Source organism: Onychomys torridus, chromosome 1, assembly GCF_903995425.1.
Source record: "Onychomys torridus chromosome 1, mOncTor1.1, whole genome shotgun sequence".
In the NCBI taxonomy this organism is placed as follows: Eukaryota; Metazoa; Chordata; class Mammalia; order Rodentia; family Cricetidae; genus Onychomys; species Onychomys torridus.
The window spans coordinates 41124519-41145122 of record NC_050443.1 but is presented as its reverse complement, the minus strand read 5'-3'; the positions used below and the strand labels follow the sequence as shown (position 1 = coordinate 41145122).

Below are 20604 nucleotides of genomic sequence, written 5' to 3'. Positions count from 1 at the left end.
CAGAGAAAGAGTTCAGAACACTAAAACCAAGGGTCTTCTTGGAAATAAAAGAAAGCCTTTGGTCAAATGTAGGACCTTGAAGCACCTAACACACACACACACACACACACACACACAAACACACACACACACAGGCATACAGATTAGGTGCTGTTATTCCTGGGCAAGGTAAAGGACTCATATCTAGATTGAAAGAAAAAATGGTTAAGTCCAACTCTAACCAAATTCCCTTTCCAATTAAATGTTTACAGCCATTTAGCAATTTTTTTTCTGCATCAGTAGACCAAAATTTGAATCACATTAAAGGATGTCTGACTTTTTATTTTCTCATTAACTACATGGAAATGTGTCTCTCAAAATGTTGCTTTTATAGGCAAAGTACACTAACGGGTCATTGAGTAACTCCTCCAAATAACCAGGTGATTGAGACTGACTTCAAGTCCCATCACTGTGCTCCTGGCAGAGAGCAAGGCACTGACACCCACCATGCCTTTCTTCCAGGCATGTGCTGGGAGACTTCTCTACTACAATGACTCAGCCCTCAGTTTTGATACAACTTCTTCACCAGCCCAAAGGATCAAAGCTCAGCTCAGTTTCTGAGATTAAGCCTGCAATTTAACTGAGATTACAATGTCCTGGTGGAACTTGGCCCTCCACATGAAAACGGTGAGTTGCAGCTTCAGAGTTCCAGTGCATGATTTCTGAGAAAGTTGCTATTTTCTTGTTCAAAATTTATTAGGAGAAATAGACCTTGATTCTAATTCATTCCAAGTGACAAGTTTAAACTTGTGCTCTCTATTGCTTACATCTCTCAGAAAATCAAACAAAATTCAGATCAAATTAATTTAAATATGAGACTTAAGTTACATATACTTTATTACTGCTAGTGAGCCTGAATTTGAATTTAAATAATGGTATAATTAAGAATAGTTTGAGGATTGAATTTAGCTTGGGCTCTAAATCCTGTAATTTTTGCAGAATATTGTTCTCTTTCTATTCGCAAACAGAAATTTATTCTACAATTATGGAATATTCTTTGGCAATTCAATAGAAGCCCAAATGGGGAGGGAACTCTTCTCTTAAAAGCTTTTTGGCTACATATATCAAAAAACCTTAAAAACTGTTTTGATTCAGCAATTCTATAGGATAAAATACATTTGAAGGAAATTATTCACAATACAACAATTCACACAAAAAGCTTATTCACCCAACCTATATATTAAAATAGGACACTACTCAAGACTGTATTTTAGACATGGGTCATTGATGTGGACCACTGAGCTAATTGCTGCCAAGCTTGATGACCTGAGTTCTATTGTACTATACCTGGAACGCACACAGTGAAAGGAGAAACCAGCTCCCACTAGCTATCCTCTGACTCTCATGTGCGCACACACACACACACACACACCCATGCCAATAAAGAAGTAAATATAATTTAAAATTGCATAAATAAGTGAAATCTATTATTCAGATATGTGAGAGAATGATACATAGCTCTTTATTTAAAAACATTTAGTAGTTTCAAATTATCTATAGCATTGAAAGCATGAATGATGGTAATTTGGAAATACATGTTTAGCAGTGATGTGTATCTGTTACATGTGCATACAAATGTAATGCATGCAGTTTTATTTTTCTATATATTCATTTTTTTTTCTTTTTGAGACAAAGCTCTTTCAATTTTGGAAAATAGTAAAAATGATTTTGTAAAAGTAGTACAGTAATACTCAGTAGTACATAGTAAGTGCTCAAACTCTTAATGGATAGGTATGTGATACTCTGTGAGAGCACAGAACACCTAACAGGGGAAAGTTCCTACACTTGGAAAAAAAATGTTAAATCATCTAGAAACCTTGCATGAGGTGGAGGTGCATGTCAGTAATCTCAGACCTCAGAAGACAGAGATAGCAAGAGTTTGATATCACTCTGGGCTGCCATAACAAGACTAGGTCTCCAAAACAGGAAAAACAAAACAACAACAACAAAAAAAACTAACATGGGATTCATTGTAATGTTCTGTGCGGCATGTACCAAACACCTGTATGAGTGTGTTCATCTTTGCAAAGTTCCATCCCAGATAGAGAGAAGTCATGGCTGCCCTTTCACCTACTCAATCTCCTTCCTATTTTCCTCCAACTAACATGCACCAGGTATGTCACCAAGCCTGACAACACAAGTTCCTTTGGGGCTGTCACTCCCTTGGAGATCATGTGCCTGAACCAGCTCCTCACAGGACGGCAACAGTACCATTGCAACAGCACCCTCATGGCTCCATTTTTGCCAAGGATAAAACCAGGAAGAACAGAAAAATCAATAAATGAACTCACCTGTAACCAAATCCATAGATTTTTCTTCCTGTCAATATCCCCAGAACAATACAGAGTAACAGCCATGTACACACCATTGGCAATGCACTAACTGCTATAAGAAATATAAACGTGTTATTCCTGCACTCAGGAAGACTTGGAGTTCCAGGTCAGGCCAGCCTCAAATACACTGCAAACAAATATAGCAAACTGGACATTGCTGAAGTATACGGCAAGACATACACAGGTCACATGCATGTAATGTAGCATTTGGTATGGAAGCCCTGAACATCCCCAGATTCCAAAAGCTATGGGATTCCTTGAAGTAACCCCTCATGGATACTAAAAGACTAATGTAATTCTATTTTCTAATTAAGTCTGGCAAGATATCCCAATATTCTAAGTAATTAAACAAACAAAAATCCTGTTACAATGATGTTGCTGTCTTTTTCCAATGTTTATTTCACATGTAACTCCTTAAGTCACTTCTGTGCCCTTGCAGTCTTCTGGAAATGAATGCTATATCCTTTCTCCTTGAGTGTGTAGATGGATACCAAGGTCTCCAGATACTAGTATTGGGCAGTGAGGTTTTTAGGTCATGAAGGCATTCCTCATGGTTGAAATTAACAAATCTCCAACACACACCTTTTAGATAGTTTCTAACTAGATAATCCAGGCTAGCCTAGAACTCATGGCTCTTCTGCCTCAGCCTTAAGTGTGTCAAGATAACACTTGTACCCTTGCTACATCTTTTTGAGTAAGTGCCTTCTGATCATATGTCCCAGGGGCTCTGTCTGGTCCCTCTGCAATGTGAGAATCCATCAGTCTCTATCTGAGAACTAGGAAACCCTCACCAGGGACTGTATCTGTCAGCACCTTGATCTCATATTTCCAGATTACATATCTGTGAGGATAAAAATTTGTTGTTTAAAAGCTGCTTAGTGTGTGGCCTTATCTATTTTGCCCAAGTTGTTCTGCAGAAATGCTATTAGTAATGGCTGACTACACATCACTCAACTCACCCAGCCCAGCACTGCTGCCTTCTTCCATTCTTGACACCTTCAATCACTGTAACCATGACCTTCATCTGTCATGAATTGACCATGATTGGCTCCTCACAGACTCCTAAACTCATCAATGGTGTACTCACTCCTGAGCTCATGTGAGCAAACTCTCCATGAGTTTCTTCAGTAACTGTTTTGGGCCATGTGTTCTCAGCAGTACTATGCCTCTGAAGTGATATGTGCGAAGCTTACACAGGGGCACTTAACTGGTCATAGACTACAAAATACGGACAATCAAAAGCTTTATTTGCATTGATGGCTCAGTGTACATACATATGAATCAAGCCATCTTCTAAATCTCAAGTATTTTGAAATGCAGAGGAAAGGCAGCACAAGAGGACATATGACAGCAGCACAGCATGCATGACATCATCACTAAGTGACATTACCTACTTTGAAAGTTAAAACAGAAAAACTTCATTTGGCTATTTGTCCCTGTGCTTTTTCCAAAGGCTGTGGAGCCCCCAGCTGGAGCAGGTCCTCTGCATAAGTGAGACAATTGAATAGCTTGAACTGTTTGGGAGGGAGGCACCCAGGGAGTGGGATCAGGACCTGTCCTTAGTGCATGAGCTAGCTGTTTGGAACCTTGGGCTTACACAGGGACACTTTGCTCAGCCTGGAAGGAGGGGACTGGACCTGCCTGTACTGAATCCACCAGGTTTAAATGAATCCCCAGGAGAGTCTTGGCCCTGGAGGAGATGGGAATGGAGGGGAGGGGACTGGGGGAAGGTGAGGGGGGGGGTGGGAGGGGGGAGGACAGGGGAACCCATGGCTGATATGTAAAATTAAAACACAAATATAATAATAATAATAAAAAAACAGAAAAACTTCACTACTTCAACTCCTTCTAGCTAGCTCTGGTGGTAACCTACAAAGCTCAAAGTCCTTTGATAAGACTGGAAGTTTTTGAATCAGTGCATAAAGCCCGGTTTGGAGTATCCTGATAATGTTTTAGTCTGAAGCATCAATGGTAATGTCTTTCCCACATATTTACAAAACCAGTCCCTTACACTCTCCTTCTCTACTGTCCCAAAAGGCTGTCTTGTCAGAATGATAGAATTCTGTTACTATGTTTACTATTTCAGGCTATTATTGTGTGTTATTGGTTTTGAATCCTGGTTATAATGAAAATAGCAACTCAAGAAAATCTCCATAAAAGTGCTGTGCCCTAGAAACACTCCCACTACTGCAATAGTTCACACAAGAAACAGTTCCCAAGGATGTGTGATTGACTGCAAGGCTCGGCTTGTCACTGGTTAAGTGACCAGTGTCATTAGCACAATAGGATGGCACATTCCCAGTCTTCCATCTGCACATTATTCCATTATCAAGTTTGGATAGCAACAAAGGTGGGTACACAACAGGAAATAAGATACCAATTAAGGGATGAGTGTTTTGCTGTCAGCCTTTGCTTGGAGAATTTCATATGTTCTCTTCTGGGGATATGGGAGAAGAAAAGATAACCTTTTTCAAATGTTTTGGAGTCGAGAAGAGAAAAAGAAGAAAGAACGCTGAAGGAAAATCCTCTCCAGGTATTCAACTTGAAAAAGGGAAGCTAGCAGGTAAGATCACCATTGCTTATCTCTTAAAAAGAGATAACTCTCATCCAGGTCAGCACTGGAGAAGCCATGTAGGACATATGCCACTTTAACTGCCCCCATCCTTTCTTCCAGGAAGCCAGGCAGTGTCTGTGATCTGCACCTGCCCAGGCTTTCAGACTGCTGCTAATTCTCGGTGCTAATTCTACTAAACTTAGAAAAAGATGCTTGACTCGTTGAATGTCTGAACTTTTCAAGAGCAGCCAGAGAATAAGAGAGATGGGCACCCTAGGGAAAGCTTTAGTAGCACCCACATGGTCTACCACTGCAAAACACTCTTGTAGTGCCACACGGGGAAACTGCAAGACTTCCCAGCAGACACCACAAACCATTATTAGAAGGGCTTCACATATGAGAGGGAAAAAATGAAAGCTCAACTCTTGGAAATATTTAATTTATTATGATTTCAGTGGAATCATTAACAACTTCCAAATGTGAGCCACACCATGCATTGATTTACATAATCTTAAATAGGTAGACTCTGAGTTACATAAGAATCTGCACATCCAAATTTCTCCTTTTACAGAGTTAAATGGCTTATAAAAGTCAACAATTTTACTTATCACTTTGCATATAGTGCAGGGAAGCCAAGATACTCATCCTTACTCACTATGATTTACAAAGTTGGCTTTTATATATGTGAAATTCTTATGTATTGAGACAAGCATCAGGAAAACCTAAAATAGGGTAAAACTTAATTGTGTCTTTACAGATGATTTGATACAGAAATTCCATCTTTTAAGTCTAAGCTTCCAGCAGTGAACCCAGAACCTCATCCATCCTAGCCCTGTCTCTCAACTGTCTTCTTTGAATGCAGTCTTGTCATCCTGCATTTGGTTAAATACAATAGTGTGTTTGGCAAAGGCCAAGGCCCTCTTCTCTTGGTTTATATGTGTGAAATCCATGAAAAAAATTATGAAATTGCTAAAATGCCACAAAATATTCAAAAAGGAAATGTTAGTTGAACGTATGTCGATTCTTAAACCTGAATATGGACAATTTGATTCTCTCAAATTTTAGCTATATTAGATAAATAACAGAAAGATGTTTTGGCTACAGAAGACACATCCACAGCCTACTTGAAGATTTACAGCAAAGCCAGATGCCTGCTTCCTGGTTGTCAAGACAACGTGTCTCACAGCCCTGCCTCCAAGCTCCTCCCCCCCACACACACACAAATGGCTAGATCTGAACTGAGGCAAACTAAACCCTTCTCTCTCTAAGCTCCATCTCAGGTATTTGCTCACAGCAACAAGCAAGGTAATAAAGAGCCATAAAGAAGGATTTGTCCAAGTTCTTGCAAACCACTCTCTGTGGTCTAAATATTCTGACAGCTAACTTTTTCCACAGTACAGATACTCTTGTTAGTTAAACCTCCAATGGTCTTTATGGATTAACTTCTTGGAGTGTGGAGAAAATTATCTATGCAATTAAATTTTCATTTTATAAGCTAAGTTTCTCAAATGTGGACAGTTTTCAATTAAAAAATACACTTTAATGCAATATGCTATAGCAGTAACTACAGAGGAAGTAACACAGTAACAAAGTAACAGTGAAACAGGAGAAAGATAGTTGCACAGCTAGATGCTGAATAGATAACAGACAGACAGATGCTGGATAGATTGACAACAGATAGGAAGGTAGATAGATGCTGGATAGATAACAGATGACAGATAAATAGATAGTTCAGTAACAGAGAGACAGATGAAGGATGGATGGACAGATAGATAGATAGATAATAGATAGATAGATAATGGATAGATAGATAGATAGATAGATAGATAGATAGATAGATAGAGGATGGATAGATAGATAGATAGATAGATAGATATATAGATAGATAGATAGATAGATGGATGGATGGATGGATGGATGGATGGATGGATGGATGGATGCGTAGATGCATAGACGGATAGATGCATAGATGGATAGATGCATAGATGTATGGATGGATGGATGGATGGATGGATGGATGGATGGATAGATGCATAGACGGATAGATGCATAGATGTATGTATGGATGGATGTATGGATGGATGTATGTATGGATAAATGGACAGACAGACAGACAGATGATGGATAGATAGAGGATGGATAGATGGTAGATAGACAGACAGATAGATAGACAGATGGATGGACAGACAGATAATGGATAGGTAGATAGAGGATGGATGGATGGACAGGATAGATAGATAGATAGATAGATAGATAGATAGATAGATAGGTAGATAGATAGATAGATAGATAGATAGATAGATAGATAGATAGACAGATAGATGATAAATGAGGATAGATGATAGACAGATAGTAGTCAGGCAGATAAGCACTGTCTTTCTAAAACAAGAACTCTAAGAGAGTGAGTGTGTGTGTGAGTGTGTTTGCTGTGTGTGTGTTAAGTGTATGCATATACACACATGTCAGAGTCAGAGATTGACATAAAGTGACTTTTCCTATTTCTCCAGACTTTAGCTTCTGAGACAGAGCCTCTTGTTGAACTAAGAGCTCATCAATCAGCTAGGCTCACAGTCCACTGAGCCAGGAATCAATGGACATGGATCTTCCTGTCTCCATTCCCCTTCCCCTATCCCTACTGCTTTCACCAGTTCTAGAGTTACAGATGTACACAAACATGTCTGGCTTTTATAGGAATGTGATGGGTACAAATTCAGCCTTGTGTTTGCACAGCCAATACCTTAGTGGTGAAGCCATTCCCCAGTCACAAACCTTTCTTCTTTCTTGTGTGTGTGTGTGTGTGTGTGTGTGTGTGTGTGTGTGTGTGTGTGTTATGTGGTATAGTGCTTGCATGTGAGTGTGACTACAAGAGCATATATGTGTACAAGCAGATGCTAGACAGGTGTCATTAGGTGGGTATCTTCTGTTACTGGTCTTGTTGCCCTTCGATAGGGCCGTCCAATGACCTGAAAGCTTGCTGTTTCAGCTAGTTTGGCTGCCAGTGGGCTCTCAGGATCCACCTGTTTCCACCCGTCAGTACCAGGTTACAGGGATGTGCAGAGGCTTACAGGCATGTGCAGCTAGCTATGCCAAACTGTACACTTGCATGCTGAGAACTCACTGAGGTCCTCAGGTTTACAGATAAAGTACTCCCTCCTAATGAGCCCACTCCATAGGCTCCTCAATCTGTCGATTTGTTTTAAGCTAAGTTTTCTGTGTTTCTAAGTGCCCAAAACCAAAACCCATCACAGTTGAAATGTTTGACTCACTACATTTCTGGATCTACTTTGATTTACTTACCCACTCACACAAGGATTTGATAACTCCTAAGCCATACACAAGTCCCCCAAGGGACTTCCTAGCTAAAACAAGTGGTACCTCCCTCTGATGGCAGTGCTGTGGTTTCTGGAACAGTCTAGAAATATATCTGTGCCCTGAGCTTCTGCCACTGACTATTCATTAACATGTAGACACAGCTTAAAGAACTATGCAAAATTGATCACCTTGTGGGGGTAGTTTGTTTAGACCTTTGTTTTATGAAAATATAACATGAATTATAATTTTATTATGGAGTCTTAGTCCATGACAGAGTGTCTAAGCCTTGGTAAGTTATAAAGAAAATGTGGATGTTTCCTCCAGCTGGAGGAGGCTAGGAAGTCTAAGGTGAAGTCACCTGCACAGGACTTCCTGCTGTGTCATTCCGCAGAGGACAGAAGGGGTCAAGTTCACCCTTTTATCAGGAACTTCTACCAGTACAATGGCATTAATATTGATCACTTCTTAAACATGATCACATTTCAACACTGTTGCATTGGGTATTAAGCTCCCAAGCACCTGCATTTGGGGGATGCAGGCAAACCAGAGTATGTACTACAAGGTCTCACTGAAAAAAAAATATAAATGTCAGAATGCCTAGGTATGAAATGCAAAGATAGAAAGGGACTTTTGTATATGGGATACAGCATTGGAGTCTGCCTGTCCCCTGTTCAGCTCCAGTAAAGTATCCCCAGGGTTCTGTGCTCTCCAGAAAACAGGCCAAGCCAGCAGGCACAATGAGCTAGATTTTGTTCTCAAAACTAGCTTGTTGGGCTAGAGTTGAAGCTCAGCATAGAGTATTTTCCTTCCTGGCAATGCATCCTGTGTTCTTTGTTTTTCTTTTATTAAATGTTCTATTCATTTTACATACCAACCACAGATCCCCCCTCTCCTCCTCCTCCAGCCCCCTAGCCTTGCTCCCAACACACCTCTCATTCCCACCTCCTCCAAGGCAAGGTCTCCCAGGGGGAGACAGCAGAGCCTGGTACATTCATTTGAGGCAGGTCCAAGCCCCTCCTCCCTACACCAAAGCTGCACAAGGTGCCCCACCATAGGCACTGGGTTCACTCATGCACCAGGGATGGATCCTGATCCCACTGTCCGGGGGCCCCCTAAACAGTTCAAGCTAAACAACTGTCTCACCTGTCCAGAGGGCCTAGTCCAATACCATAGGGGCTCCACATCTATTGGTACACAGTTCATCTGTTTCCATTAATTTGGCTGGCAGCCTGTGTTCTATCCCCAGCACTTCCACTATAGCAATGATAATGTGGGGTTATACCAGAGTCCTTTGGGCCTTGTGTTGTTCAATTCATTCATGTTTTCTAACATGCAAATTGTTACTCTAGCACTTTCAAGAAAATATAGAGGCTTAAAATTAACAACTGTCCCTTCCTCATGAAAGTCTGTTACTGTGACGAGAAATCCTTTTTTGTTTGTTCTTTAAACTGACCCGTGAAGATAAATACTTAGTTTTTGTGTACAGAAAATATCATAACCATTGTCTACAACAAATGAATTCCTTTTATGTAAAATCTTTGCAAAATGCATAGCCTCTGATTCACAGCAGGAAAAAATTTACTTTATTTTGTATTTGCAGCAAGAATGACAGTGGGATATATATGTAACATACATGTATTATATAATCACATATAATATATGCATTATATTAATATCATACATAATTTATGTTTGACAACTATGTAGAAAGTATTTGTTAATTTCAGTATTTGTTAATCCTATCAACAACATGTTAAAATTTAATTTGAGTAAAACGTAGATATGGGATAAAATATGTGAAGATGGAATCTATATCCTTTTTCAAAATGAATAAAGAAGCACAAATTAGGGCTTTTAAATGAGAGCAGTTTTGTTTACATCTTAATTTTATTCTCACCTGAATGTGAGAATCACTAATGCTGACATTGTGATTGTTTTAAATGTTGTTGTGTGATGTTTGAGCTTTATGGGAAAATGCAGAGATACAATGGCTAGCACTTAGTGATGGATTCTACATCCTGATACAATCTTCTTTAAACGTACAAATAAGGCAAATCTACACCCTAGCCCCAGAAAGCAAAGCTGGACTCTGGTTTGAATCAGTGGCACAGCAAATCACCAAGAGATAGGACCTGTCTTTTTGTCCTTTCTTCCAAATTTTGCAGATAGATAATTTTCTTAATGGCTTTCATAAATAGTCCTAAAGTACACTGCCCTAAAAAAATTAGCAAGCAACTGAATAACTACCACGTCTCTGGATAGCACTGCTGGGGGGAGGGAAAGCATGGCCCAAGGAGTCTCTATAAAAAGCTCAACCTCAACTCCTCGACTGCATGGAAAATCTCATGTGCTTTCCAAGTAGAGACAAAAATTCTGTGTCAAAACACAATGATTGGTTTAGAATTACCCATACCAACCCTGACACAGGCTGAATTCTATGGGGCGAGTGCAAGCTTTACTCTTCTTCTGCTTTGAAATCAGCATAAAAGCTCCCCAGTGACAGAGGTAGTAGCTACAGAAGATTTTATTTGCAGCTTATGGTATTATAGTGAGTACAATTATACACATTCTGACTGAATTATGTCTCCTGAAGTTAAAAAAAAATGCATGCATATTTGTCTGGAAGACTCTTCACATGATCCCAAGTTTCAAGCTATAAAAATATCTTCTTGGAAATGTTCATACCTATTCATGCACTTGTCTATACATTCATCTGTTTGCTTTCATTCATATAATTTTTCCAGCATATATGTAATCGGCACTTCTGAGTGTCAGGCAACAGGCAAGCACTCCTCACAGACACAACACTGCCTCACAGAGCATGATTACAGGAGAAGCAAGGGGGAGACAGACAAAGTGAAACAACCAAATAAAGTTGACCATTGTGATGTCAGAAAGAAAGAATATGGCTTCTTTAAAAAGTGGAAGGGAAGAACCTAGCTTAGGGTGGCACCTCTACTGACCCTGACGCAGAGCATGGGTGCCACTCTCTAGTAAGATGAGCTGGGAAAGCCAATAAAACAGGACATTTGTGCAAGTGTTCCCTGAGCACACTTCCTCATCTGCATCTTTAATACCTTGTCAAGCTGATTGCCATGTTTAAAGATCCATATAATCTTCAATACTTAAAGAATGTAAAAAGAAAAAGGAAATGATGAAAAAATAAACCTACATAGTGATGTAACACTTTCACACTTCAAAAGATTTCAACTGTCCCATGTACTTCATTTACTCCTCAAAATACAGTGATCAATGCACATTATAAAACACAGACCCATGTGACAAAAAGGAGAGGCTCTGTTATCTGTGCTGTCACAGATCACATAGATGTGGTAAGTCAATACTAGATCCAAATCTCTTGACATGTGAAATCACAAAGTCTACAATCTGACTTAAGCCTTTCTTTCTCAGAGTCATGTATCCTCATGCCCTGCAACCTGTGTTTCTTTAGTTTCTGTATGCACTTAATTGAAGGAAGTACCCTCTCTTTTAACGCCTATGAAAGAAACATTCTTCATTTAAACAATCACAAGATTTGACAAGGAGAGCAAAGAGCAGCAGCCACTTTTCTGACTGCTTTCATTTCTGGCCATCGGCAGAAACACAAGCAAAGAGTTTGCTTTTGGAAGCTGAAGACAGAAGCTGGTCACGATTGTCAACAAACTAAATTCCAGCGAATTTCCTGCCAGATGTAATTGTTCTTTAAACGTGCATCAATTAAAACTAAATATTTACATGCAAGGCACCATAAGCTCCCTGAGCAGGCTCATGGAGGAAGCCATTCACAACAGGAAAATGAGGGTAAGATTCATTTTTTAAAAGATCTAACAACACAAGCTTTACAACCTCCCTAGAGGGAAAGACAAAAAGCATTTGCCTAGGGCTCCCTATACCATTCATTCTAATATTAAACACAAGCCTCTCTTTACAAAGTGTGTTATGTAAGGGACTGCTGTAATCTATTTCCTAAATTCATTTATGCTTTCTTATAAGTGCCTGGCATTGATGTATGTTCATGAGTTAGGCATGAAACATACCAGAAGCAAAACCTAATGTCCTCAATGAACACCCATGCTTCTATGTGCAGTAACCTGGAATCAAATACTGACACACTCTATGGACCTTCCTGAGAGGGCCTTCCTAGTAATCAGTTTTCCAACCCCCAACTGGGTCAGCAAAACACTCTTCCCCTGGCTGAGTCATCCCCCAGCTTTCCTCTGAACTGAAAGCACTAACACTTACCCTATCTTTGAACTGCTACAAGCAATTCTTATACAGCCCTGAATGTGGCTCATATCTGTAGTGGAGTAAGAGGGAACAGACACCTTTCTGATATGGACTGCAGTGTCTTGACTAAAGTTTTCTTTGTGGAGTCCTTCATGATAGAAGGTTAGCATCCATCTGTGCACTTAAGGCATGGGATCAGTGAGTCACCTGAGACTAGAGTTCACAGATTTGGAAGTGGAACCATAGCTGCTATGCCTAGGTTCTTTCTAAGTACCCTAAGGGTTTTGGGATTTAGCCTCCTGCTTCCAAACCAGCAGAGTGCAAGTTTGAACTAGGTGCCCCATCAGCAATCATCAACAGCAATGCAACGCTGAAGTCAGAGAGCAGGTGTCAGACAATTCCCCAAATCCTTGATCCTAGCTTACTCTAGCTAGCCACAGTATTTCTGTTCTTCCTTTTCTCATCTGGGAAAAAAAGTCAAGAAAAGTGAATTAATAGTATAGGTTACATGGAAATGTGCATATGAACATGAGCATGTGTGAACAGAATGTGTGAACACTTGTATATGGACATGTGTGAACATTGTGTGTGAATATTAGTGTATGTCCTTATATTGTTTTGTAGAAGTACCTCAAGCTAACCCGTTGCACCACTGGAGCTCTACTACCCTATGTTGCTTTGTACATAAATAAGAATGTGTCTATTTAATAGTTCAAGAGGCTCCAGAAGGCTTCTTGAAATGTGCTCAAACTGTGTTCTTCTGCACTATACTGTTTTTACACCTAGATATATACAAGTGGATTTGTAAGGAGAAAATGCAACACATGCCACATTAATACAAGAAAGCTAGATTCACCAGAATAATAATCTTGCTTACTAGTTTTTTGGTTTGTTTTTGTCAACTTGACTAAAGCTAGGGTCAACTGGGGAGAATGAATCTTCATCAAGAAAATGCCTCCATGGGATTTGCCTGTAAGCAAGCCTGTGGTGCCTGTTTTTGATTAATGGTTAAGGGACAATCCAGCTCAGTGTATGTGTGTGTGAGGTGGGGTGCAGCCACAACTCCTGTGTTGATGGTTCCAGTTCTCTAAGAAAGAAGGCTGAGTAAGCCGTAGAAAGCAACCCCGTAAGCAGCATTCCTCTGTAGCTTCTGTATCAGCTCCTGCCTCCAGGCTCCTGCCTTGAATACCTGACCTCATGTCCTTCGGGAACAGGAATGTAAGATGGAGTAAGCCTTTTCCTCCTTAACTTGTTTTTGGTCACTGTGTTTATCACAGCAATGGAGCCTGTGGATGCTGCCTAACAGCAGTGAGGGTGAGACACAGGGATGATGGTCCATATGTGCATGAAACGAGAAAAAAATGATCTTGTAGCTACTTTTTCTTTAGCATTGAGTTAATTTTGATGGAATAATAAAGTGCAAATTAAATTGTAGAAGTAGTACTAGAACTGCTAGAATTCAGATCCTATCTTTTGTCCCCAGTACTTTATACTGAAGAAATAAGAAGTGCAGTTTACACTATGAACTGACAAATCAATACCCACTTCAGTCAACAAAAGTCTTACTTAAAATGCTCCAATTATTTGTTCTATTTCTCAGCAGTTCCTTGTACTTCCTATATTTATTCACCTGTCCATTTATCTCATCAATATGATTCTTACACAAAGACCACTGTTAAACACTAAAATCACAACACAAACATAATAATCTTAGGTAGATAATATTCTCACAAATATACAATCTACAGAAATCTACATACTGAATCTCAATCATTACATTAGCATGTACAATTTTTCAAGATATTTGAAACTTTAAAGCAGGTGCTAAGAGAAACAAGACAAGTTATATCAAAGAAATTGATGTTGACTGATCACTGTCAGAGAAGGCAAATAAAAAGTTCAAGGAAAGAAAAACTGGAAGACAAAAAAAAAAAAGAAAAGAAAAGAAAAAGTAGAGCATCTCCAGTATCCACACACCAAGCTATGGCAAAAACCAATTCTTTGTATTAAAGTACCCATTTCTATTCCTAATTATAGTACAAAACACCAAAAAGAGTGATCAGATGACACATCCATACACCTAATTTGTATATTTGTTTATCTGAGACCAGAGGCTCCATGGGAGCATCGTCTGCACATCTTCCTGCAGGTACAGACAGAGCTTTACAGTTTTTTAAGGAGAAAGGCACAGTATTGCCACTGTGCAGCAATAGCCCTCAGAACTCATAAACAAGCATGTTTTCATCTCTCCCACCAAGCAATATATGCATTTCTAAACAATCTAATTCAAAGTATTGCGAACTTTCTCATTTCATTAAATGTATGTTCTTAGAACCATGTCTACAAAGATGCAGAGGCAGCTCATTGTTATAGTGTGTGCCTAGCAGGCACACAGACCTAAATCTGACTCCCTGCACTGGAAACAAATGCATGTGTGTATATGTGTGTATGTGTGAATATGACTGTGTATAATATTTATGTGTATGTACATGTATTTCTGTATATAAGTGTATATGTTTATATGTAGATGTGTGTGTGTACATATGTTGTGCATATGTATTTATGTTGGTAGGAACTTCAGGAAAATTTACAACAAACGTGAATTTTTGTAATCATTTATCTGCCATCCTTACTCCTTACCATTTTGCTCTCTGTCTGAATTTAAATTGTTATCAAATATTCTCTTTAAAGCACATCTCAAATCTTGTCAGTTCACAAACTTCCATTAATTGCTTTGTGAAATCTCTGGTATCATATAGAAGGGCCTAGACAACTTGTGTGTCTTATGCTTTGAGTTTCAAGTCTCCGGTTATATGCAAAACTCTGATCCTGATCATTCAGACATTTTTACCTTTGCCATTTTCCCCCCACCCAGATCATCCTCTACTGCTGATACCAGCCAGAATCCATGCCCACGTCCAGTTTAATTCTACAGTCTTTCATGAAGCTTTCCACCTCCAAAACATCTCTTTCCACCTACCTTTCCCCCTCTGTCTGCTCCTCTTTACTCTGCATGCCAGTCATCTACTCTAGTGGGGATTATCATGTCCTAGATTTTGTGAGAGTTATTGTTACTTCCAATAGTTACAACACTCTTAAACCTAGACTACTTATTGCTTGGCAATGATTTCTTCATTCGTAATTTACACTACTTGGTTTTGTGCAGTGATCAAGCAAGCTCTTAATTAAATGAATTACTTAAAAGAAATGGCTGTATAATGTCTCAAGCCTTAATTTACAGTTCTCTGTTGTTTCCTGTCAAGAGTGACCCCAAAAATAATAACCATTGCTACATATGAGGTTCTTTTAATAATAGGGCATATGGCATAACTCTTTTGTACATGTGTGTTCTACAGTACAATGTTGACTAATCTGCTTCTGTGAGAAAGAAGACACTTCACACGGCTGACAATCTATCCAAGGAGCTTTAGTCCCCAATGCTACGAAGGCCTAATTTATGTTTAATGTGAAGTTATGTCACCAAAGCCAGAAAAAACACTCCCATGAGAATGCGAAATGAGAAGGCATGAAAGAATTTACTATGGCTATGCTGTGTACAGTTATTCTTATACATTTTAAAATTGCTCTATATTTTAGTCTAGACCTTCAATTTATCTGAGACTGAATCTAGAGAAAACTAAGACACCTTCACTCAATGACCATGAACTAAGACAAATAAGTGACATTGTTAAGTGTATCAGCTGCCAGCATAACATCACAACAGCTAGATAAGGAAGTCATAAATGTGTAGTGGTCTGCATTACCACCCTTGTTCTCCTGATCCTTTTAATACCATGTAGCATTCTTAAAGCACCAATCAACACATCTTGCTTCCATTTGACATCCAATACAATGATGTTTGACATAGTGACACGCTAAACACTCACACAATTAGTTTTCTCAAGATATTGAAATTCCCACCTGAAGTTTTTCAGCCGGTGATCCTGAATATATTAACTTGTTACCATAAAGCCATAAAACATAGCTTTTGGACAAAAGTATATTGTAAAGATAGAAATGAATGTAATATGCATAATGTTTATTTTCAGTGTGAACTAAAGTCATGTTCCTCCTCAGTTTCTATGTTTTATATTGCACTACCTGGATATAAAAATGTCCTGAGTGCTATACTTTGGATGAAAGAGGCAGAAAATAAAACAAAACTAACAACAACAACCAAAAAAAAAAAAAAACCCACTGTTATTTCTCTTTCTTTTTTTTTAATAGCACTGAAGACCAGTGCTATTGACCAAAGTACAGACTTGGTGAATGTTAGGTAGGTGTGCACTATGTTCCTGACTTAGAAGTCCAGCCCCTCACATCATATTTACAAATTTTAACATTATAAAAATAAATTTGGTAGAATCTTTTCCTGTAAACCCCTAAATAGCATATGTTTAAACATGTATCTTATACAAAAGTACAGAAAATTGTCCTCATTCATTTGTACAAACTATATCTCTATAATTTGCTGTAAAGTTTCTTAAAATATTGTCCAGAAAACACCTGTTTTAAATTTGAAGCACTATTCTTGAGTGAGAATACCCCAAGACTCCACTCTAGCCCAGCCCTGTCAGAACTCCTTGGAATGAGGCACTAGAGAGTATGAACTGAAAGCAAGTTTGCCCATGTGATTCCAATGTACACCACGTTAATAAGGAAAACATACCCAGTCATACTCTCAACATTGCAATGTTCAGAAGAAAAGTTGCCAAATGATAGATTCCAAAGAATATTATTTCCAAACACCCATTCTTAGGATTTCCACAGTGCCACTAAACAGAAAAATCAACAGACATGTTTCTTAAATTCACGACATCACTTAGCTTCTTATTTCTTGGCGCATTAATGGGGGGGTCTCCGCACCTGGAGATACTGACCTCCTCTTTCCACAGGCCAGAATATTTGATTTGTAGCATAGGCATAAATCCTGACACTGGAATGCCAAACCTTCCAGAGCCTGGCAAGGAGGCCTCCCGAATAGCTCAGGGCAGGGATCTGTCAGCACCTAGGACAGCGCCCGGCGTAGGAAACCCGGCCTCAGAACAGCGGCTGAGAACTAGGGAAACCCACCCGAGAAGCCTCTAAACACAGACTACAGCCACTTGATCTTCTCTCCTGCGGTCAGCAGATCTTTCCAAATGACAACAAAAGAAATCCTAAGCACCTTTCACCTAGGGATGCAAGCCGCCCCCCCACCCAGTCTCCCTTCACAGTCCTCAGCGCCTGTTGCTAGGGGAGGGGAGACGGCGCTCTGGAAGCCTCGCGACCAGGTGACAGCCCTCCTGAGATGTTGTATGCTTCGGATGTCGCTGAGGACCGGGACTCTGGGCCAGCCTAGGACCCCGCGACAGGCCTGGCGCCCACGAGTGTGCAGGGAGCGGGGCAGGCAAGAGCCCGGAGCCAGAGCGCGCGGCTTCCCCTGCAGATCAGGAAGCCCAGGCCGGCTCAGGCCTCCAGCCCAGCACGGGAGAGATATATGGGCCCAGGCGGCCGGGAAGGGCCGGAGACAGCTTGGAGAAGCTCAGGCACTCACCATGTTGACTTCAGAAACCATGTCGATGCTGGCGATGTCGATGTTCATCCCCACGCAGACTGGGGGACCTGCGGGAAGCGCAGCACACCGTGATCAGCCAGGCTTCAGCAGGGGGGACGGGTGGCTCTGAGAATGGGGGGCTCGCAAAGGACCACCCACCCGACCCCGCTACAGACACCCGGAGGCCGCCCCCGCCTCCCTCTCCACCCAGACCGCCAACACGGTGGATCGCGCTTCCCGCAGCGGCCGCGCGCATCCCACTTACCCCCGAAGTCGGGTCTCAGACGAATGTCGTAGCCTTTCAACAGCTTGTCGACCGTCTCCTTCACAAAGGACATGTTCCCGGGGTCGTTTACGCTGAAGGAGGGGCACAGGGCAGAAAGCACAGGGTCAGGCAGCGGCTCACCCGCCAGCGCCCGGCGCGCACACAGCGCTCCAGCCCGCGCCCGGCCCGCTTCCCGTCAACCCACCAGCGACCCTACCTCTGGGCGCAGCAAACCACCGCCACCAGCACCGGGGCCGAGAAGATGCCGAAAAGCCTTCCTCCCGCAAAGCCCCACATCCCTTCGCCGCGCCCCGGCACGGGGGAGGGGGCGCCCCGCCGCCGTCGCGACCCGCAGCCGGGGCTGCTGCTGCTGCTGCCACCACCGCCGCCGCGCTGGCCCGGAGCGGAGGAGGCGGAGGGGGAGGGGGAGGAGGAAAGCAGGAGGAGGAGCTGGCCGGGAGGGAGGAGCCCTGGCGCGGGAGCGCTGGGCGGGCGGAGGCGGGGGCGGAGCCGGCCGAGAACAGCACCCGCCCCTTATGTGTCCGCGGTCGCGGCGGGGCTCTGGGCACCCTCTCCAGCCGCGGTAGCGGCCGCTCGGGACTCGCGGGGAGGGGCTGGCGTGCGGCCGCAGATCCGCGCTGGTCACTGCGGGCGAGGGCCACGACTGAGTGGCGCCTGGCAAGGCGGGGGATGGGCCACAGAGACAGGTCCTCTGAGCTCCCTACAGCGGGACAAGGGATGGGATGGGACCCTGAGATGCAACCCGAGGGCTGCAGAGGCGTGGGAAATGCTCCGCAAGCCTAGCGGTATCCCACCCTCCACCTCCAACCCCGCCCTGCTCTGCCTGAGACCCAGGGAGCGCTGCACAGAGCCTGGACGCGCTGCCTGGTCAGGAGCCGTGCTGCAGAGCTGTGAGGAAGCCCCATCCTCACCTGCTGGGCTCAGATCCTCGGATCCCCAGGGTCCAGGAAAGCCAGACTGACAGCAGCAGGGCCTGGAGCCCGGAGCACATGGCGTTGCTCTTCTAGCCTAACCTGAGTGGGATCTGCTCCACTCCACCGTCACTGAGCTAGGAACCAACCGCGATGTGGGGATCCCCGCCTCCCTCCGCCCCTACTCCCACCCCTGGGCTTTCCCGCCTGACCCATCTTCCAGCCCCTTGCATGGCGGCTCGATAATCTATTTATCAAATATGACTATGTAAAACAGGCTCCTTAAGCTGTGCCTCTCCCCGTGTCTGCTGCACAATCGTGTGAGTGCTGAATCTTTCCTGCTCACAGAAATGCATTCATAATTAACTGTGAAGAGAAATCTTGTCGATAAACTACAATCCAAGCCAGACTTAAGAGACCCTGGCTTCTCATTCCAGTGATGGGAAGTAATGTGCCTTTTCTGGCGCACACCAGAAACATCCACATATATTTTAAGGTAAAGATCTTTGTTTTCCCTGTGACTGGCCACCATCCTTTGGCGGTCATTAGAAAACTGATCGAAACAAAAACAAGAACTGGTGCACACCCCGTTTGTGTAACCACTGTACATCTTCTGGTGCCCATACCACCTCTACATCACTAGAATACACCCACTGGCGCCCGCCCCACCCTATGTATCACTACAGTACACCTAAGGGGTGCCTACTCAACTGTTGGCCACAGGTTGCCTGTTTTTTCTATAGTGATTGATAATTCTGAATAGTTTCCCTGTCCCCGGGCTTCTAACATTGAGGAAGATGGTTACACCACCCTACTATAGTCAAACAGGAGACCCACAGATCGTCTGTTTCTAGTTTCTGTACACTGGTTCAGGCTTCCAGGCTGTGGTTAGTGCTTAATAATACAACTACTTCCCAGTATTGGCTCAGTTTTTTCTTTCCATATCTTTTCTTTTCTATTACCAAGATTTATGTCAGTAAATATCTAAATCTAGACTTTCATTCTCAAGCTGGCATGTTTCTGTGCATTAATTTTAAATATCTTTGCTTTTCTAAAAATCAGCAGTTTTATTTTTAGAACTGTGGATGTGACTGCATTACCTGGAAGGTTCAGAGATAAATATAGCTCCCTAATTATTTTCTGGAAAAGCCCATTCACAAGTGCTTTGTATTCTGTGCCCTCTTAGTGTGCAATAGAATTATCCGCAAAGTGACACCTTCATTATGACACATATTTATGGTTAGCCAGTGTCTCCTGTTTGCATGCACTAACTTCAGTGATATATCCTGCTGAGAATCACTGCTATGAAAAATAAGTGATGATCAAAAGAGCATATGAATAAGACAACAGCATAACAGAGCTGTCTTCCTTTCTACTTACTGGCCTGTGTGTCCTAAGATTGCCAG

The 20604-nt window shown here is 41.9% G+C and overlaps 1 protein-coding gene across 2 annotated transcripts in view; it reads right to left on the bottom strand.

The window, feature by feature from the left end:
- The window catches only part of Gabrb3 (gamma-aminobutyric acid type A receptor subunit beta3), a 241806-nt gene extending 222502 nt beyond the window's left edge, over positions 1-19304 (bottom strand). Inside the window, exons 1-3 of one of the 2 annotated variants that reach the window (XM_036184303.1) lie at positions 19199-19304; positions 18267-18358; positions 18002-18069 (exon numbers count right to left, since the gene is read on the bottom strand). In XM_036184303.1, coding sequence (XP_036040196.1) covers positions 18002-18069; positions 18267-18358; positions 19199-19278 — 240 coding nt within the window. In that variant the 5' untranslated portion in view covers positions 19279-19304. Of the gene's footprint in view, positions 1-18001; positions 18070-18266; positions 18359-18483; positions 18680-19198 lie in introns of those variants that run through there. The other variant, XM_036184297.1, reaches the window with a different exon arrangement.
- Between the last annotated feature and the right edge of the window lie 1300 nt (positions 19305-20604).